At 39.1% G+C, this 22,084-nt stretch overlaps 3 protein-coding genes and 2 pseudogenes across 3 annotated transcripts; 1 reads left to right on the top strand and 4 right to left on the bottom strand.

Moving 5' to 3' along the window:
* The window catches only part of LOC137995555 (eukaryotic translation initiation factor 5B-like), a 5,928-nt pseudogene extending 4,301 nt beyond the window's left edge, over positions 1 to 1,627 (top strand).
* An 868-nt stretch (positions 1,628 to 2,495) lies between these two features.
* On the bottom strand, positions 2,496 to 3,380 carry LOC137995553 (uncharacterized). The gene has a single exon (XM_068841082.1). The coding sequence runs from the start codon at positions 3,378 to 3,380 to the stop codon at positions 2,496 to 2,498; it is 885 nt and encodes a 294-aa protein (XP_068697183.1).
* A 572-nt stretch (positions 3,381 to 3,952) lies between these two features.
* LOC137995552 (uncharacterized) lies at positions 3,953 to 7,522 on the bottom strand (annotated as a pseudogene).
* A 7,330-nt stretch (positions 7,523 to 14,852) lies between these two features.
* On the bottom strand, positions 14,853 to 16,110 carry LOC137995551 (uncharacterized). The gene is made up of 3 exons (XM_068841081.1): positions 15,986 to 16,110; positions 15,565 to 15,723; positions 14,853 to 15,375 (listed from the first exon to the last, which is right to left on the bottom strand). The coding sequence occupies exons 1-3, from the start codon at positions 16,108 to 16,110 to the stop codon at positions 14,853 to 14,855; spliced, it is 807 nt and encodes a 268-aa protein (XP_068697182.1).
* Positions 16,111 to 16,194: 84 nt separating this feature from the next.
* On the bottom strand, positions 16,195 to 17,391 carry LOC137996383 (uncharacterized). The gene is made up of 3 exons (XM_068841762.1): positions 17,168 to 17,391; positions 16,595 to 16,773; positions 16,195 to 16,271 (listed from the first exon to the last, which is right to left on the bottom strand). Exons 1-3 carry the CDS (start codon positions 17,389 to 17,391, stop codon positions 16,195 to 16,197), a joined length of 480 nt encoding a protein of 159 aa, XP_068697863.1.
* Between the last annotated feature and the right edge of the window lie 4,693 nt (positions 17,392 to 22,084).

Here is a 22,084-nt window from a genome sequence, read left to right as displayed (position 1 = left end):
CGGCAGGACTCTTTTGTTGTTATTACTGTCTAACACACAGCACACTTTTGTATGAAATATAAAATAGCAAACAAGAATTTCCTTAGAGCAAAATTAATGTTGCTTTAAAAAATTAATGACAACCCAACTTACGGTGCTCATAAAATATCAACAATCTCTTTCCTATATTCTTTGCAACTGTCTTGAATCTAATCTAATAATGTCCATTATCCAAGTAAAATTATCTCAAAGGAATTGCCAGCACAACCTGTGTATAATTTGCTCCTTGCATAAAGAACACATCAGCTGTTACCTTTGCTCTCGAGATTAGCAAAGTTTCAGCCACAGCAATTCATGCAAGAAATCTAGAAATACCTCGACCAGGAAAAGGGAGCAGAATAAAAATAATTGTTAGATCCAAATTAATCAATGCTATGTTTAATAGATGAATCGGGGAGGACATCTTTAAACAAATCTCGCACACCAGGAAATACGCTACTGTAAAGATACCTTTGAAAGGTCCAGCGTATTTCGCCGATATTCCGAACGATTTCCTGTACATTTTGTGCTGTGATTGAGACTTTTCTCCTCGAGTAAAACCTTGCCAAATAAACCAGGCGAGTATGGCGATCAAGTGATTTCCGTGTAAGAAAACACGAAACGACTTCACAGCCTGCTGAGCTGACCTCTGATTGGGTAGAAAAACACAAAGAATTTCTGGCACCAATCAGAATTGAGAATGACTCTACTGTTTGGAACTGGTCTGGTAAGAACTTGTCCCCAGGGGCTCTTCTAGCCATACTATGCTTTTCTTTGTCGCCATTTTCTTTTGCCCGTTTACACTTCCCTTGCCCTCCAAGGATGCTCCATTTCAAGCTTTTACATTTTTATGTAAGCTTATGTATACCTTTTAATTTTTTTGTGCAACTGAACATTCCATGGAAGTCTGTGCTTTAAACATTATTATTATTATTACTAATATTATTATTAATAGAAACCATACTTCAAGACTGTCATACTGGCAAAAGTGGCGGCATATTATCTTCCTGTGTCGTAAAAGGTTAGCACATGGAACTGAGGGAACGCAGAAAATTCATATGGTATTAATCACGTTTTCAATGTTAGGGTAATATTATTTCTTTCCCTCTGTTCAGATTTGGAAAGTGAAACAGCTGATGGCAAAATTGGCTCTGATGATGAAGTGGCAAGTGTGCATGATGAAGAGCAAAGCAAAGATACAAATGACATGAAAGCAGAGGGATGCAGTGAACTTGCTAAACGCAAACTGGAGCTAGAAGAGGAAGAATTAAAACCTTATGTCAAGAAAAGCAAGGTTTCCAAAAAAGAAAGGAAGATCAAGCTTGAGAAATCTATTGCGGTGTTAAGTGACAGCTTTAAGGATGCTGCTGAACAGGAAATGGATATGCTAATGAAGCTTGAACAGATGCGACACAAAGATATGTTGGAACATGAGATGCGGTTGAAGGAACTGGATAATGAACGTCGCAGAGAGGAATGAAAACACGAACTGATGTTGCTAAATCTTTTAAATAACAATAGAAATCCATATCCACCCCAAATTATGGATTTCTATAAAGGGAACAACCCCGGCGCCAGTGGCAGCGAAAGGAGTTATTTTGAGCTTTAAAACCAAAGTTCTCAAAGGTAGCATGTTGTGGCCTGTAGAAAGACATTTCGTCTTAAAACAAGTTGTTGTTTCTTGTTCAGCTAGTATTAACAATTCCACTGAACTGTTAAAGAACGTTGTTTTAATTATAAGCTGTGACATAGCTGATATAATTTCCTAGTTACACTGTTTATCATTTTAAGGAGTCAATTGTGTATAACAAAAATATTTAACAGTAAAGACACTGACAAATATGAAAGCTGGCCTGTTGCTTATAAAGTTATATTATGATCTTTATATTTCTCCCGGCAAAATATTTCAAATAAAGTTGCTATTATAACTATAACTGAATCACAGTGTTTTAACGGGCTACTACAAATGAACTACTGCACTTTATATACCGTTTTAATTACAAATACAGATTGATCCAACTCAAAAAAGGAATTAGTCCACTGCTAATCGAAGGGAAACCCTGCACACACAGAACTATTATTTTTGCGAACGTGAAATAAATACACTGTTACGACTCTGGGCAAAATATTACAAGATGTTCACTGACGCAGCTTCTCATTTAGAAATGTAGATTTGACTACAGCAGTGTAAGTTCAAGATCCATTTGTAAACACCCTTTAGAAAAGAGAAGGTTCTTAATAGTCCATTCGCCATTCTCACATAGACCACAATGCATCCCGCCCCCCCACCACCCAACCTCTCGCTCCTAATTTTTCCATAACCATTGTTTCCAATTTCTTCTGGGTATTACAGTCGTCCCAAGAGAAATCGAACAGAATGGTTAGGCAAAATTGGTCGGGGCAGGGGGGGGGGGGGGGAAAGTAAACAAGGTGCATTATTACGTACGTAAAAAGGGTGAATGAGGAGAAAATTGAATTTAATCACTGCCACTACCAAGTGTCCGGCCCTCAGGTGTTGTGAAAAATACTGCAAGAGCATCTCGAATGTTGGAGGCATCTCTTTCCCTCTGATTTGCCAATGGGATGTTGTCAGGCTGTTCAACAGCATTATGCACATCCTCAAGCCATGCTTCTAAAAAGTCATCCTTCCTTAATTCACAGATGTTATGAAGTATGCATGAAGCAGCCACCAAGTAGCATACAGACCTAACAGCCATATCTATACGCTTAAGAACACGTCGGAAACGTCCCTTCCATCTACCTAAGGTGTCTTCCACAGTCATACGTGCTCTGCTGAGCCGGTAATTGAAATTCCGTTGCCAGTTGGGTGGGTTTTGGTTTTCTGGATAAGCTTTTATTAGCCAGTCCAAGAGAGGGTAGGCTGGGTCCCCAAGAATCAAAGGCCCCATATCAACACCGAGTATTGATTCTTTGATGCTGGGATCACAAGGTTGCCCATTGCATCCACGATTATAAAGCTCTGAGTTGGACAGCACTCGGGCATCGTGGACACTGCCTGGCCAACCAATGACGACATCTCGAAATAAATACTTTGAATCCACCAGTGCCTGCACCATTATACTGTGATAAGATTTCCTGTGTATGTAATCTGTACGGTTTTCCAGGGGCGCTTGTATGGGAATATGGGTACCATCGATAGCACCTGCACATGATGGAAATCCCCATTTCTCTTTGTACAGCCTCATGACTTCCCTCAAGTCTTCCCCTTCAGGTACTTTTAGGAAATCGTTTTTCAACTTTTTTGTTATAGCTTTACAAACATCTCTTATACAAATACAAACGAAGGACGTGGAGACACCGAATAAGTTAGCTATTGTTCTGTATTCCGCAGTGGAACTCATGTAATAGAGGGTTATTGCTGTCCTCTTCCTCGGAGAGACGGCTTTACGCATTGGAGTGTCCTTTCGAACAATTTCGTCCTGAATCTCTCTAACAATGTAGTCGAACGTTGACCTTGAAACGCGGAAATTGTCATACCACTCTTTTTCTGTAAAAACTGTCTCCACTATCTCAAACCATTGACCACTTCATGTGAGTGTCCAAAACCGTCGCTCAATAGAAGTACAAGCGAGAACTGTTGAAACAATTAACAACCTGTACCTCCACCTTTTTCTATTCTTCTGTAAAGCAGTCGAGTCGATTTCCGTATTTTCTGCTGGAACACATGCAGTCTTCTTATGAGAAGAAATGCTAAGAACCTTTCGTCCGCCATGTTAGCAGGATGCGCACTCGGCAAGAATCGAGTACGCTGGCTGAGATGTTGAGCCTTTTACCCGTGTCAAAACATAATTTTACATCGTTTAGCACGGTAGAAGAAAGGACGTGTAAATGACTAACCAGTACTATTTTTTTGGGTACGCGTACCACTTTTATCCGAGCCGTGCCTAAAATTTTCTGCAGTGTAAATGGGGCTTTAATTATTTAGTCTGAAAAACTGCGACCAGATGACTTCTCTAAAGTTAAATTTATGCTGATACATTTGTAGGGATGACACCTCTCGATTCACATTTTCATTCTGCGAGAAGATTTTACCAATAATAATATTAATCATAAGCCTGTTTAGGATGATATTAAGCATGATTTTACCCCCTTATCCAATCAAGCACAGCCAATTCCACACGCATGTTGTATGTGTTATCCCCAAAATGGATTCCCTTGGGGACATAGATCAGCATGACAGTATGGAGGGTCTCTATCAAGAATGTTTCCCTACACTAAAAGTAATATAATGAATAATTATTATTACAATAAAGTTAGGGAGTGTCCTAAAATGTCTCGGATCATGACTCATGACGCATGTAGTCAGTAGCATGTCGATAAATCGATGTTCCCATTATAGCTTTTTTCTATGCTGCTATGGCACTTGACTCCATCAGTAGCTTCTTGCTCTTGATGTAACCCTCTGATTTGCACCTTGACCCTTCATTACATTAATTATGGTTATCCTGTAGAAAAAAACCACAATGTATCTTTTTTTAACTAAGGAAAATTTCCCTGAATGCACAGCTCCAATAAAGTGCATTGTTTTAAATTTAAAAATCGATTGTTTTACCTGGTAATGATCAACAACTGCTAACAGGGTTTCACGAAAGTCATCCTCATTTCCTGAACTGTTCTTCATGCAAAAGTATATATGAGTCCTAGTGCTCTTCACTGAAGCAAAGCGAAATTATAATCACAGGAATAATCATTGTAAACATAATGTACTCTGGACACAGGGGTTTCACTAACTTTTGACAGCCACTCACAATATCACAGTAAACTTCTACTGTAATCTCTGCAGACAACATCATGAAAAGTTGTAAACTAAATGACCAGGTAACAACAACCAAATTCAGTTTCATTGGATTTGGCCGGTATCAACAAACCTTTGTCAGATAATTCTGAAAACCACTTGGTACCTTAATTGATCTCTCAGTGGGCCAGAGGCTACTTTCTTCAAGGCCTTTGTAACTGAATGGCACCTGATAATGGTTAAACATATTTTCTTTTTAAGATACAAATGAAACGAAAGTTAGCCCTACATGAGTTGTAAATGGAAAAAAAATAAACACAAAATGTAGTAGCTGTTAAGGTTATCAGGAAACATTTACCATGCAAAGAATCAAAGGAATTTAGTATCCCCTTGGAGACTATCCAAGTTTTCAGCTGCAGGACAAAGTCATGAGCCACTTCTGATATGTGAAATCCTGACAAAGGAAATGTGACAAGTCACCTTGATATCAATAATAAATTATTGTAAGATATTGACTACTGTGACTCTAATATACCTTCTGTTTCTATTAGAAGAGTCAGCAATTCCTTTGTCATTGGCACCTCTCGACTAACTGCAGCAACATCAGAAGCCCAGCTCCAGTTCAACACTCCAACAACTTTACAAAAACGCAATAAAATGAAAAGTGAATAATTAGAAGTCCAATTAACAACAAAATAATTAAATCATAGATGTAGGTGGTAACATAAGTTTACGAGAAAGACAGAGCTGACACGGTGGTATGTGCTGCTAATCTGCTAGAATCAAGTCTTGCATCAGTCATGACACACTAGAAGATGAACAGCAATTTTTTTAAAGGAAATTATTCCAACCTGAATATGGATGCTTTTGCAAAGCTCATAATAACAACAACCGTTCTCATTATAGTCATAACAAAGTGACCAAACTGCTGTGAGGAAGAGATAATAATTTCATCAAGGTCAATATTTGTTACCTCACCATTTGCATGATAGCCAGGTCTGTTCTTTGCTTCCTCTTGGGCACCAAGCATGGACTCACTGCAAACCTCCTTTACAACAGCCATGTACTGAAGTTTCTTCAACACTAAAAGTTTATAAGCAATTTTGGGATACACACAAGTCAAGAATACTACAATCAGTGCTTTTTGGTGCCAGGAAATATTGTGTAAGGCCAACCAATACAGTAGTTATCTCATCAGCAAGTGGGCTAACCTGTGTCAAACGTTTTGTCACCTTCAGAACCAATATTTGCAGCTTGGCAGACACCAGAATACTGCGTTTCTGTCAACCCACAGGACAAAACCCCATTAATCATTCTACAACAGAAACCATTACCTTGAACATCAGTCAGACAACTGTAGCAAACTAGAGACTCACTTTAATGCAAGACACGCTCAACGTTTAAAAATAGTGAAACAAACAATATCACCATACCTCATATTCACGTAGTATTTTGGTGTAGTTCCCCCATGATTGGAGAAGACAACCACTTGATTGAATCACTGCACAAACAAGACCTATTCACAGACGCTGCATGTCCCTGCCTTGTGAATGATTGAGAGTCTATATCGAAGAGCTTTCCACAAAAGCAGCACTTTGCTGAGAGCTTGGAAGTGAAAAAAGAAAACAGAGATCGAAGGGCTCCTTCACTGGCAAGGTAGATGGGGTCATCCCACGTTGCTAGAGTTGATATCTGGAATCACGGGTCTACCACCAACTCAGGTGTGGGATAATCATCCAAACGAACTTTCGTAAAACCATCCAGATATTGGCGGGCCCAATTACTTTCTTGTTTAGGGTGAGGCTTTGCAAACTCTGGTGCACTGGGATCAACCCGGATCTATTCCAGCCGAATCATATGGGACGTATTTCTTTGAAGATCACAGAAATTGTAATTGTGATGATTGCCTATCCACTGCCCGTTCTTGCTCCAATAATCTGGTGTAATCTTGGTGGGGGAAGTGGTCGCACATGTAGGAGATAAGCAGAACAGCAAAGTGGCGTGAAATGAGGACGTCTACGTAGGTCTCGCGCATGATACAATTTCTATGCAGGCTTAAATCAGGATGTCATTGTAAGTAATTGTGCTAGATAGTAAGGACGGGGGTAACAGTGGCTGTGTACTTGAATAGCAACACAGCTGCAGAAAATCAGCGTAATACCATACTATTAATAGATAGGTACATATTTGTGCCAACTAAATTTGGATTAGGACGCTGGTTCCCACCGTTTCCATTCATCAACCTTTCAAGACAATGTCTCACTTTAGGGAAGGACAGTTTTTGCACAGATGCCCAGTTCTGTCTGTCTCGATGTTCAATATCACTTAATCCCAAGCCATGGTCATCTAAGGGGAAGGTCTCGTGGACTAGGTGGAGGTGGTTCATGTGCACAAGGTACGGTCCCATAGTCAAAACTCGACTTGCGTGGTCAAGAGGATTCAGTAGCTTCTTGTGGTTGTGAACATAGTCTTGGTCACATAATCCACGGAGCACATAACCTCCACTAGGCTGGTCTTCTCTTCTACAAGTAAACACGAATCCCAAATCACAGGATACTGGTCGGAACTCGTTCTCCACGACTTCACTGTTACTGAGCTGGACATTATCTTTCTCCTCCCGGAATCACCATCAGAAGTGTTGCCGATCAAGGGACCAACAACAGACTCTATTTCAGCCTCATATAGTCTTTGTTCTTCTTGCCATTGTCTGAAGACAAAGTCCGAGTCAAACTTGTTACATGTGGGCATGATTAACACAGGTACGCGAGGTAGGTTTGGATGAAGAGGATTCAGATAATTGCTCTTGCGTAAGTGCCAATTTTGTAGTTGTTAAATGCCAATGTTATGGCGTTATGGCGTTCCTCACCATCACCAACCGACGCACTGAAGGCATGAAGGCACTGATGCTGATCACCACTGACTCCACAGAATCCAAGAAGCTCATCTCTCGCTTCATTGTAGGTAATTTGACCAATAATGGCAGTCTCGTCTTCAGCTGCCATAACAAGAACTGACGATAAGCCATGGCTTTTCATGATGTTTTCATAGACGCTGCCAAGCTTCTTAAAATTTTCTTCCTGGATTCTACCACTTAAGTCAACCCGGTTTTGATTGCGCCATCGGTAAATGGAATGCACTTCAGGGCCACACATGTTTAAGGCTACAAAAATAGCAAGCCTTGGTTCACCCCACAGCAGGATGACCTCTAGAAAGAGTTTGAAGGATGACTGGTAACGTCTGCCATTCTTCTGCACATGGAAGTTTTTCGTGATCGTCGTCAACACTCCTATTAACGTCTGCTGCTTTTTGCAGATTATGGCATATTGACTTTATGGAGCTACGCCTTGCAAATTCGCAAAGTTTTCTGGTCAAGAGTCTCTTTTTGGTCCCGCAATTTCTGTACCAGTTCAGTTGGACTTAGAAAATCGTTGCAAACGGATGCAAGGTCCCTTTCTCCGTCTTCATTGCAGGACTGAGTCCATCGAAAGATTCGCTTTTTAAACGACTTTAAAGATAGAATTAAGGCACAAGTGTATAACTACCAGTGTCTGCTGCTCTATTACAGTTCGGACTGCGAAAGGTTCCTTTGATTTCTTCCACCTTTCCTTCTATAACCCTGGTAAACATGTGATTCTGGATACCAACTTATCCTACCAACATCCTCCACTGGTTTAATATCATTAATTAACAGCTTTGGCTTATCAGAAACAATTTTGCTATTTATACTGTACACATGAACTCAAATAAAATCCCTGGCATAGTTGTTTTGCAGGAATCTTGCTCAATCATGCAATATCAGTTGAAGGAGTGTTTTGAGCTGCCTTGAAAAATGACGTTATTTGTTGTGAGGAAACCGACTCTAATTTGGTCATCTTTTGCTCATGAGCAGCACTTCCTACATGTACATGCTGAGAGAGATTACCTATCACATTTCGTGAGCGAGCCAACGAAATAACCTTCGTACATCCTAGACAGACTACACTGGTTTTCTTGTGGATAAAAATGTGTGAGAATCTCTCGTCAATCTGAGCTTGAATCTTAGCTACGTCAATTGGAATGTTAGAATCTCTGGAATGAGCTGTCATGGCATTGGTTTTATGCATTTGTGTAGCTAGGTGCTGCCGCACAAAGTGGGGCCCTTAAAGAGCATTTCTTAGGTTAACATCAATTTTACAGATGCTGCAATTTGCAAATGGCTTGTTTTCCATGATGTGCAATTTTATACTAACACAATCGATCCCTTCATTAGAGACAATGGCGTCAAGTTTCTTTTGGAATATAACGTGAGCACTACTGTAGGTCTCTTCTCCTAGCTTTGTCGAAACTCCCTCCTCTGATGTGAAATAGCCAAAGTCTTCTTGAACATCATCATCCACACTAACTACGGGTGAACGAGGTTCGATTGCTTGTATTGTAGCAGCGTCAAACTCGTCTTGGACTTCACTATAATCGCCAACACCTACTTCAACTGTGCAAGGTCCAGCTGCTTGCTTCGTGTCGACACTGATATCATCATTCGGTTGATCATTTTGTCCTTCCTCAAGCATGTTAAGGCATGACTTGAATCCTTCTCCCTTACCCCCAGCAGCGAATCTTGCGGGTTGACCCGTTGCAACCTCCCGTAGTAGCAGGACGTGATAGGGAAAACAAACATGGCGGCATAAAAATTGATCTTCTTGTGTTCTTACTCCTCGGTCGTTTTAGTTAGTTGGGCAATTTACCGTCCCTTTTTTATAAAGAAAAAGGTATTATCCAGTGTTTTGGAGGATTTCATGTGAACTCGGCGGACAAATGGGATTTCCAATTCTTTATGAGCAGCACTGGCAAATCGACCGGGGCCTGCTATGGCGATCGAGATCACTTTTAAAGCTGGATGCCTGTGAGGGAGCTCAATAAACGTAATAAAATTGTCATGGAAGGTAAGCGAACATGTTTATTGCTTCTTGTATGACCTGGGCAGATAATTCATCGTTTAAAATAGTTCTTAAATAATGAATATCCTTCAACAACACGTATAGCATTTGAGTTTTCTTTGCAGAAACTGAATAATAGTATTTTATGTCTTGAAATAGAATAATTAAACATTTTCTCGTAAAATTGTCGATTTCAGATGCCAAAAAACACAACATAATACCTTTTTCTTAGTGTAATTAAATAAGACGTCAAGATCTAAATTCTCCTTGCAATCACCAAGAAATATTGTACGTCTTCAAAGAAGTATTTAGCGTTTTATCATCGAGAGCAATTTCTTTTCAGCAAATGTGCCCCGAAATTGTCCTTTCTGTCTTTCATATCAGAATAAACGCACTCTCTGACTCAAAGGCTATCTCTCTAATGCATTTTTAGAAATATTCTTTGTTCCAAACAAATGATTTGAATGTATTTCAATATGATATTTACATATAATAATTATTATGGAAACTCACAGTACCCATTTATTAAGTAGAAGGATTTCCCAATACTTGATTCTTTCATGCTAGTAGTCCAACAAATAATTCTTATGACAATTTTGTAAATTGGGTATTTGCGATAATATTCTTCCTGCTCTTTCATGCAAAGCTGTTTTAAATTACCGGTGACATACACCATATTCATAAATGGCTGCCTTGCAAAATTTTGAAAAGTTTAAGATCTATGCAACTTAAGAAAGAAGTTATAAGCAATTGAATTCTGGCTAAAACATCTGCGAAAGCAACTCTAGTGAGGATAGGTTGTGTCCTCCCATGATACAAATGCCTTAAATTGGAATTCATGAGCCACAACTTGAACCAAATATTTTGTAGTGCTTGGCAGTGTGAAAAACCTGAATTTCTTTGAAAAAATTACCAAACAATAATTGTGGGGCAGACATTTATAAATATTGTGTATTTGACTGAATTTTGTGAAATTACCTCTAATAATGTCCTAAGCATGTATCTAAAAAAGGTGAACTGTAATGTTCCATGACTCAAGGAGCTTCAAAGCTACTTTTTTCTTTTGAGTCAATTCTCTGAAATGGCCATCATTTATATAGTCACTGTCATTTGGTATCCTGCCATGAAATGCCAGAAAATTCTCATCCCACTGTTTTAGCTGATTTTTGACAGATCTTAGTTCCCTTAAAACACAAGTTTGCAAGTTGCTAAGAAGTGAGTTATACTTCTTTCGTAAAAGTGTGCCTTGGGGTTTTTTGAGACTGTTTGCTTTACTCGATCAATCTCAGAAACCTCTGGTGTTTTTCCTAAAATTAATTCTAAGGCCTTTGCGGTCTTTGACTGAATCTCCTTTCCTTTTTTTGGTGGTATTTCTAATTTTCTTGCTTTGGTAGGTGGCCCCATTTGGCAGTCATTTTCAGGAATGACTGTTTGATGTATGCTTGAGATAGATATGGATTTGCATTCAGATGAGCTGCCTGATGCTGATTCACCAGAAGATCTAGAAGTGATTACAGCAGTACAGAAGTGATTACAGCAGGTACTGCTGTAATCACTTCTAAATCTCCTGGTGATTCAGCATCAGGCAGCTCATCTGAATGCAAATCCATATCTATTGCTATAGGGATGTGTTCCTCTATTTCAAGCTCTGCCTGTTGATCTTCGAAAATGATCTCAGTTGTTTCATCACCGTTCTCATTCCTTGAGTTTTCTTCCCCTTCAGGATACAGTGCAGCCACTGCATCTTGCATCAGTGGGAGACTTTCTGGTTCAGTTTTATCCTGAACCAGATCTTCAGACTCCCTCTGGTAGATCAGTTTGCCATTTTCATCTCTCATTTTATAAAGTGGCAGCTGATCAGGCTGACTAGCACATTCCTTCCAGGTTTTCCCCAAATAGTGGCATATCTTGCTGATGTTGTTTGATCTGAAGGGATGAAGTTGAGGGCCTTGTGTCTTGTTGTCTGGTTCATCTTCCCTGCACTTCCATCAAATGTCAACCCCAGGTTTCAGAAAATCACAGATCTTGGATAGATGTGCTTGCCATAGGCTGGATCTCTTTGTCATGAGTTCCTTTGAGAAAACTGAGTTGGTTGGCTTGGGAAAATCTTTTGCAAGACAGGAGATTTCTTTTTCTTGGCTTGCAAGGGTTTTCAAACTGTTTGTCTCTGCTTCCACTGCATCTTCAGCTTGAATATGCAGGTAGGCATTTGGCACAAGGGCTTCTATGTGCTTGTTCCAGGTCTTTCTGGTGATGTCCTCAATCCTGTCAAAATACCTTTCAAAGAGCTCAGCACAGATGGAACGGAGACAGACCAGCCTGTACAGCAATGGCGCATGATCAACAGCACCATGATAATAAATACCACACAACTTCCTCAGGGTTAATTCTTTTGGTGGGGTGAGCAGCTTCTGGATTGCTTGACCATGTCTAAATGATATGTTATAATGGCGTAGCACTGATCTGGGGCTTCTTTTCCCATCATTTTCATAATAAATGCCCATCATCTCACAGAAAAGGAGAAGGATATCTTTCTTGTCTTCTGTGAGGAGATTCTTGTTGGATAGGACAATGAGCACCTTTAAGATGGCTCTTCTGTAGTCAGTTGCTCACAGTTTATCTTTCTTCAATGCCAAGGTTGTGATTTCTTTAAACAGCAAGAGGGCGTCAACATCTGTCATGTGTAGAGGCAATTCTGTGAGAATGTTAGCTATGTGATTGAGACGTGTGGAGAGGTTCGAAGAAAAGGACTTCGTAATCTTGTAGATTAAGCCCAGCAAGTGACTGTTTTTGTGAACCAAACAGCAAAGCAGGTACTCGGCTTGTCCCTCTCAGTAAATCAGTTAGCCTCTCTTGAAGTTCCTTTTTTTTGCCATGTGCATCAACTCCTCTTGATTTTAATTATGCTCGAATGTTTTCCACTTTGAGGGATTTGAAGGGGCCAGTAGCATCTGATTTTCCAAATCTTACTTTCAGGACTAGGCTCTGCTTTTCTTCAAGGTTTTGGTACTTTTGGTGAGCCATGTAGTGATACTCATGTCTCCACTACACCCAGAGCAACCAAAATGCCCACCCTTTTGTGTACCATCTTCGAATTCTACCGCTGGATTGTCACCATTCATAAATCTCATCTTTTCTTTAAGCTCCACTGTTTCAGTTTTATCTGGCACCTGAACTTCAGTGAAGTTTAGCTCTTTTAGACACTCTCTTCTGGTTGGAATGAAGGCAAGTTGGTCTGAATCTTTTGCTCCAGCAGCACCTAGCATGTAGAAGTGTGGGGCCTCTATTACTGACTGCACATCTACTCCTTTCCCCCCTTGTTTCTCCTTCTGTTCCTGGTTAGTGAGATGAACAGCTGGATCAAACACTTCTCGCACTAAAAACAACATAAAACCTGAGCTAGCTATACTTGAATGGTCATGCCATATGAGCCAGTGTCGTGTCCTCTCACACTTCTTGAGATTTTGGCAGAGTTGGCCATTGCTCATGTTGTCACTGTACGCATGGAGAACCTGAAGTCTAGTCTTCAGCTGCTCTGGTGTCATGCTGTTATACTCTTGATCAGTTCTCAATCTCAGTAGATCTTTGCGCATTTTTGCACTTTGCACACAGACTTCTTTAAGTGGGTACTTCCTGACAGAAACTGTACAGACTTTCTTTTCAATGTTTCCCTCTGATGTGAGAACTACCTTAGTGTATTCGTTGTCTAGCACAGGGATGCCAAGATTGAATTGCCCTGATGCAATTCTTTGTCTTATGTCTTCTCGTACTCTTTGGTTAGTATGAGGGACAGGAACAGAAACTGCACCACCAACTTGTTTCTTTAAGGCTCTCCTCACACGACACTTCCCTTGGAAACAGGTAATTAAAAGAACCATATATTATAATTATGTTTTATACTTACATTTGCAGATTTTATTTTTTTGTGGAGGATGAGGTGGGGTGAGGGAGAGATGAGGTATAAAGAGTAGTAAAACTTCTACTTAAGTGCAAACAATTTCAAATCAGCCTTACATCCAGTGACAGGCTGACTTAAAGGATTAACTATGACCATCCTGAATTCTATGACCAAAAGTTCAATTACAGTCCACATACAAAAGGTTACAATAATATCATTGTCATTATATTTGATTATTTCCTTTTGTGTGAGGAAACTGAACTGGACTGCAAATTGAGCTGCACTGCAAATGTATCACTGTGAATAATTTTTGTTTGTTATTTGTGCTTAAAACAATAATTTTTTTTGTTCATGCATGAGTGATAATTATATACCTCCACTGGCCGGCTCAAAGGGGGTTGTGTCTATTTCATTTGACTTCAAGAATTCTTTTGTTATTTGCCCTCCATTAGGTGGGGTGGTATCACTGGTATGTCCTATGATTTGATACTCTTTTGCCTTTGCAGACCAACAGACAGGTTCATGAGGCCAGTTTTCCACATCTTTCAGAAGCTGTTCAGTGTTCCCTATGACTTCTTTAGGTATGTGAGAACGCTCCTTCATTCCAGGTGGGTTTTTTTCTAGTCTTGTTTTGTCTTGTTGAATCGTTTCAAAAGAATGATAAATTCTTTGTTTTCCTCTCGAAGCCAAAGAAGCTCTCTGAGCTAAATGAGAGTCAACATATTTATCTTTTCACACAGGTTCAACATAGGTTTTGAATTTGCGTTGTTTTTCCAAACGCTGTTTTTTTCTTTCATTTCTGCTTTGTTTCTTTTGGAGGTTTAGCTGAAGTACAGCAAGCAGTACCTCACTAAATGACTTGCCCAGATTTTCCTTGCATGTCTTTTCATATGTTGAGAAGATCATTTCTCCAACAGCTTTGACTTCTCCTTTGGTTGCTTGAGCCTTTTTGGGGACATGGTTTGCTGATCTGTTTTTAATTTCAGTAAAAGGGCCCTTGAGTTTATTTTTGTTTTGCTTGCTTTCAGGGAATGTTTTACTGATAGATGCATGGAAACTTTTGCAACACTTGCAGTTTTGAATGCTGCGCAGATTTCGTCTAGGTGGTGGTGTTTTGCACCATTTTGCAGAAGAAAACTTTGCAAGATAGGCTTGTTTGTCCGCTGCTTTTGTCCACTGCGATATTTTGTTATCAATGATTTTGTAGCTCTTCAGAAATGTAACTGTTGATGTAAATTTTTTACAGTAACGTGTTAAAGTTTACCCATTAAATATTGATAAAAGTGAAGTCAATCCTTATTGAATCATAAATGTTTTCCATTGGCTCTACAGTGTTAGCTACTCTTGCTGCTGAATCTTCATTGATATTGGCACCAAGTGCATCCCACATGCCTTTTACATCACGATTGTACTGCTCAGTTGGCAAGTCCAGTGGAATGTTCATTCCTGGCAAGCCATGTTTGTTAAATGTTCTGTTCCATTTAAGATCATGTGCATCTGATTCTGACAATATCGCCTTAATTTTGGCCAAGTAAAGCAAGATTACGTAAGCATATTTGGTCTTGCCATATGCTTTGAACAAAAGCAAGCCAAACCTGTAAAAGTCATGGAGCCTATCACTATCCCCTTCTTTAATGGCATCATCAAACTCAAATAAGATAAGTCCAAAGGTAAGCTTTGCCTGATGATAGTTAAATAGGAAGTCTTCCTTTGCTGCCTCTTTCCCCGACCCATCTTGCTGATCTTGCTCTGTCTGAACAGTGGTGCCTGAATGTGCTGTGCTTTCATGTCTAGATAAGGAAAAAAGAGCTTTTTTAATAATTGCTCTTAACATTATGTTGCTCCTATTAACCAGGCTTTTAATTGTCATCTTCAATGACAACTAATTTTGTGACAATTATATAAGACACTTATTTTTCATTAGTCAACTGAAATGAACGGAGGATAAGAGTCAAATTTATAGTTTTTTTCTTTATAGTTTGTTTCTGGTGGATTTTGTTGAGAACACCAGGCCACATGACATTCTACAGTGGTAAAATCCCATAATATCCCTCTCTTTCTCAGCCTCATACTGTTCCCAAACAATGCCATGCTGTGTAACTTCATGCCTTTTACAAAAAGGAATATCAACATTGAATCTGGAAGGAGAAATCCAAATTGACAACTGGCCCCTTTGCAACAACAACAAAAAATCCTACTGTTTGACAATAATCCCATTTAGTGCAGTTAACCCAACAGGGTTTCACTAAAGCTGTCCGCAAAATACAAGGAGTGTAGGCAGGGATTCAAACAGATATAATTGATGTCTTTGGGTCCTATAATTTTCCTTTATTTTACTATAAAAGTAGCCGGGATCATGTTTTTAGTTATAGCCAGGGGAAACCCCTGCATGGCCCTGGCCTGTTATGACAGTCCAGAGTTATCATAGAAATTGAAAAGTCATATAAGCTTGGAATAACAGCTGCTCCCCATTCGCACTTACTTGACTCTACTTGAGTGTTGACTGTAATTTTTGTCACACCCATCCACCCGGCACAAGAAACCTGCTACGGCAACTGCACTCTCCAACTCTCTCACTTGCTGGACCAAAGGTTCAACTTCACTGCCTGTCAGAGTTCAAGTAGCCATTTCCTACGACTTTCTCTGCTCAAGTCCTGTTTGGTTGGTACATCATAATGTGGATTATCTGTTTAGAAAAACGATGACATAAAAGAACATTTACAGCATCCAACATCAAAAGGCTAACATGGCACATTCACATGACACAAAATAATATTAATACGTTCTTCTGATTTCAGCCCAATTGCTGTGATAAACTTTACAAATGTTGAGTTGCAGTTGTAATTAATAACTCAATTGAGTTATGAATATGGCCATCTTGGGGACAAGGGATAGTGGCTCTTGTAGAGAGGTTTACGCAAGAGTGAATGTGCGGACCCAGTCCTGCAAAAAAGGGGCCATTGTGGTGAGGTGGAGTTTAAGTGGAGGTTTGACTGTATTTATATTTACCATCAAATGTTGTCATTCCTGACATTTCCATAAATGAAGCGCAGACATGAGCCTCTACTTCACGTGCATGAAACTCCTTATATTCATTATAATGGTTGTTCACGCCCTTCGCAGCATTGGTCTTAAACATTCTGTTCATGCTAGCTGAGGAGTTGTCAACAAAGAGCTCATTTTCAATCTGTTGTATAAAATTAGAACAAACAATTCTAAGTATTATTTATGTGTTATATATTGATGTCATTGAATTTATCACAGGTCCCCGTCCCACATATTCCCTTGAAATGTCTTTCCCAGCTGCCTATAAATGGAATGTAAACTGCTACTCAGCAATTCAGCAGCTGCAGTTGTGCACACCTCCACAAAGATTTCAAAGAAGATTCTTTTACTTCCTTTGAAATGGCAAAATCTTTTTTATTTGGGATGGAGTTCAGAGAAAAAGACTGAATTTTGAAGTAAACATTTTTGCCTTGAGGCTAGTTAACGATGTCATAATATCACTGTGTGTTGCTAAACAGCATCCCTTTTTTTTAAGTTTTCCTTCTGATCTCAATAAGTTAATTCTAAATACAAAGCATATACAAATTGAACTTTGCATGCCAGTCTGCAAATTCTGTTTCCAGGCCCACAAGTCTATCGTATTCATTGTCACCATCTTGGTATACCCATTGTGTGTTTCTTGCCCTTTCCTCAAATAGCTGGTCTCCATGAAATGGCACTGACTTGAGGACTGCTTTTCCATCGGTGGTTTTGAACGATGGCACATACTTTTCATGATTTATCATAAGAAGTTGTGCCATTTCACTTGCAACGTTGGGATTGAAGAATTGAACACCCAGACTGCACTGCAATGGAAAAAAATCAGAGGAACCACAATTTAAGGCTCTTAAGGCCTGGGCTAAAAGATGCACATTTCAAGAGATTGAAAGAGTTTGAATGCCAAATGCCCAATTTTTGTTTATTTTTAAGTAATATTTAATTTAAAAATTGCTTTTTGCATGTACTATGGTTTGCAAACAAGGGAGGGTTGTATATATATATCTATACAAGTTGATCCCTCCCTTATAACCTTATACATTGTGTATGCCATACTTACATTGCTAGCAGGTTTTTAAATTGATTGTATGGAAGTTACACTCACGGTTTGTGATTTTGTCCTCATTTCCTTGGAGTAGTGATGTGGAATGTGACGAATGACCAAATCACTGAATGGATGGAACTTTGTGAGGTACTTGCTTATAATCCTGCTCACCAACACTTCCCATCTGTGTTTGAGGCGTTCCAAACTTGCTTGAACGGGAAGCAGATCAAGTAACTGCAATTCTTTTAAGGGATTTTCTTGGTCTATTTGTGTCCAATGCCACCTCATTGACACGGTTCAGGACAGCATACTGCTGGGTCCAATGAATAAAGCGGTTGCTGCTCTCAACACTCTGGATCCTGGCATTGACCATTAAATCTATATTGTCGCCAACAAACCTAGAGTTTTGAAAAAAAAAAAAACAATTAAATTTTACTTGTTTCTTTAAAGATTACAAATTTTGTTTGCCAAGATGATTGATTATCAATATTTTTTTGGATAACTCTAAGAGAAAAAAAAAAAGAAAAAAGGACTAAGAACACCTCTCTACCATTCTGTGCGATTCTGAAATTTAGTTATTAAAACCTATTTAGTCAGGGAGCAAGTGTTGTAAAATTAAGTCCCGTGGGAAATTAATGCTTAAAGCAAGCCACTGGTCTAGATATGTTGAGGGGACCTTAGTGAACATGGAAAATGTTGTCGGCAACTTTGTGACCTGCACCGGCACGATTCACGGGGTATTAAAACACATCTCATACAATATTAGCATGGAAACGAGGCTACATCTTAAATCGTCTTTATTCCCTCTTATATGTCAATATTTCATCACCAAATTGTAAGAATAGCTTTACTGTAGCATTACACACACTTTTAGCTGAAAATTGTGATCACGTGACCTAAAGCATGAAAACGAGTCTAAATCCAAAATGTGCCCATTTTTCGTATCTTGTTTCAAAATATCACTACCAAAGTAAAATATAATGACGAAAAAACATTTTATAGACTTTCGCACATCAAAGACTGAAACCTTCTACCACTTTATCATGTGATTAAAGACATGAAAACGATGCTATATCTTTAAACTACCTTTTTCTCCGTAATGCAAATTAATGTCATTCACATGAATAGCAACCATCTAGACTTCTACACACTCTACAATCTTAAAATTGTGATCAGTCGCCCATTAAAAGTGTGATAAAGGCATAATTCACAACATTAATCGTCTTCATCATCATCGCTTGCACTATCATAGCTATTGTCACTTTCATCATTGTCATCAATATATTCATCACTATCATCTTGCTGCAAAGCACAGGGCATGCGCAAAGTTCAGTGCAGGTTAGCCCAGACTTTTGGCACCGATTTGTTGAGCATCACACAGCCACATTTCACCATCTCAATAATTGCCTCTGGAGCTGATGGAGTTGTCGTCATCACTCTTCTTTCTTCCAACCATAGTTTTCTGGTGATGGGATATTCGGTTTTGGAACCTTGTCGTTGTTCCATACCATGGTCTGATAATGTTTCTTCTTAAATAACGACCACCTTAGCTCATTCATGCTTGTATTTGGCTGGTATAGATGGCAGACAAACTTCTCAACTCCCTTTATGGTATCTTCATCTGGGTGTTCTGTTGTTCCAAGGTTTGCGAGAGCAGTAATTACATCTTCATCAGCTCTGTTGAAGACTTTCCAGCATGCCAATTTTCCTTTTCCTGAGTACCCTCTGCAAAATGAACTTTAACACTGTTAGTAACGTACTCCATTCGTGTACCGGGGAAGCAATGAGAGGTGGAGTTGCAGTTCTTGTGGTATCCAGAGGGTCATATATAAGAGAATTATATGCAGACCAAACAGGAACTTGCATTGCATTACATAACTCCTCAGGTTCTTGTGTTTCCTGATGCGAGAGGCTCGATAAGCTGCGCCCTAGCATCCATGCAAACTCTTTTCATCTAACAACAATAGGTAACTCATCTTTATCATACAGCCTGAAGTTGGGGTATACTGGATTCTTGGGTGTTTTGGGAGGTTCTTGGCATTCCATTAGCTCAGGAATTGATGTGGGAAGGTTGCGTAATGTGCGACCTTGACTTGGTTGACTATCCAATCTAACAGCGAGACAAAATAATGATAACATTTATATTACACATTTTCTATAAAAGTAATCAAATGCGCATTACAAAAAATACAAAAATAAGAACCTTTTTTCAATCACTATGGAATCAAAGACGAAAACTACACTACTTTACGACTGGTTATAAGAAAAGTAATTTGCAGAAAAACTAAATAAAAATCTAAATATAAACTAACTGTACTAACACAATACCTTGCTGAATAAAAATGGCTTAAGTTCTGTTTAAAATCACTTTTTGTGCGAGCAGGTCTAAAGCTTATGGGGAGAATCTTCCAAAGCCGTGGCGCTGCCGCCATGAAGGATCGATCGCCCATGGTAACTTTTGTGAAACACTTTGGGGTGCTCAGAAGAATTCACTTGTTATTTCGCCGTAAATCATGATGGGACGGCGGTAAAACAGAAATTAAATCAATGAGATATTAAGCAGCTGAAAATAGTAACAAAAAATGTAAAAATGATCAACCAATATCTATGATATTTTAAAAGGCTTGTTACCTCACCTTATCTGTGGAGTTGTGTCTCTAGGATCCGTCTTCTGGTAGATAGCCATTGCGGTGCTGTGAAGTGTGTGTTTTCCATCATGAGTATCCTCTGCAAAATCAGCGTTGTCGATTGCGAAAAATACATGTCTATTTTTCACAACATTCTCGAGGAGGTACATTCCGCCATGTTGATTCATGCGCTCAAAAACACTTTGTTCTATTTGGGCTTCAATTCTAAGTAACCTGTTGTACTCAACACTCATTCCAAAACCATGAAGCATATTTACGATCTCTTTGCTTCTGATAGATTGTCGTAGAGCCAAGCCAGCAGCCAGTTGTTGAGGCATGTCCCTAGAAGATTTGATTACTTTAGACTTGGTGTTGCTTTTTTGTCTGTCAGTCAGGAACATACTTACTGCAGTTTGTGCCAAGCTCATTGCTCGCTTGTGGATTTCGTTTGACTTGTTACTGGCGTTGATGTCAGTACTAGGCCCACTTATCAGCCATCTACAAAATGAGTAAAGCTCCTGTGGTAGATGGTTGCTGTTTAAATCTTGAAATGATCCAGTAAAGACCCAGTTTTTGCACTGACTGATGGATCTTCTAAGGAATTTCGCAGCCTCAAATAGAGTTTTCATTTCCTGGTCACTAACATCAATACTACCCTCTGACTGCTGGATTGCAAAATCACGTGTACTCTTGATGGTTACTCTTTTGGACTCGTTGACTCTTTGAATTATGTCTGTCACAGTTTTAATGGGCGACTAATCACAGTTTTAAGATTGTAGATGGTTGCTATTCTTGTCTCTTGAAATGATCTGTTATCATACATGTGAATGACATTAATTTGCATTACGGAGAAAAAGGTAGTTTAAAGATATAGCATCGTTTTCATGTCTTTAATCACATGATAAAGTGGTAGAAGGTTTCAGTCTTTGATGTGCGAAAGTCTATGAAATGTTTTTTCGTCATTATAACTTACTTTGGTAGTGATATTTTGAAACAAGACTACGAAAAAAGGGCACATTTTGGATTTAGACTCGTTTTCATGCTTTAGGTCACGTGATCACAATTTCCAGCTAAACGTGTGTGTAATGTTAGAGTAAAGCTATTCTTACAATTTGGTGATGAAATATTGACATATAAGAGGAAATAAAGACGATTTAAGATGTAGCCTCGTTTCCATGATAATATTGTATGAGACGTGTTTTAATCCCCCGTGAATCGTGCCGGTGCGGGTCACAAAGTTGCCGACAACATTTTTCACGTTCACTAAGGTCCCCTCAACCTATCTAGACCAGTGGCTTGCTTTAAGCACTAACTTCCCACGGGAGTACACTTGCTCCCTGACTAATTTTATAAATAATCATTTAATCTTTCAGGGTACCTAACGACGGTTTCATCCTCAATTTATTGAAAAACAGTTTTCTAGGCTATAGATCTAAAAGCAGCGCTAAAAAAATTTGTGTCTGTTCGGTCTTCCCGTGGCAACTTAATTCTTTTAGAAATTACATGGGCTTCAATGTATTTTCCCAAAAAATAGCATAACCCGGGGAGTTAAAATGCGAAAAGAAAAAAACAGAAAATTATTTGTTCCAAAATTGTCCATGAATGGAACGGTCATCAAGTTAATTTTAGCCTTCCACCTTACCTAAAAATAATTCTAAGGCAGGCCATTTTTGGTCCTCCGAAAACATATTTTACCAAAAAAAATCGTTTGCAGTTTATAAAATAATATACCTGTAGTAAGGAAGCTGAATTTTGGCAATTTCTGCTGCTGCTGCTCCTAACTCC

Source organism: Montipora foliosa, chromosome 3, assembly GCF_036669935.1.
Source record: "Montipora foliosa isolate CH-2021 chromosome 3, ASM3666993v2, whole genome shotgun sequence".
Classification (NCBI taxonomy): Eukaryota; Metazoa; Cnidaria; class Anthozoa; order Scleractinia; family Acroporidae; genus Montipora; species Montipora foliosa.
The sequence above is the reverse complement of the archived record's forward strand: the minus strand, read 5'-3'. Positions and strand labels throughout refer to the sequence as shown.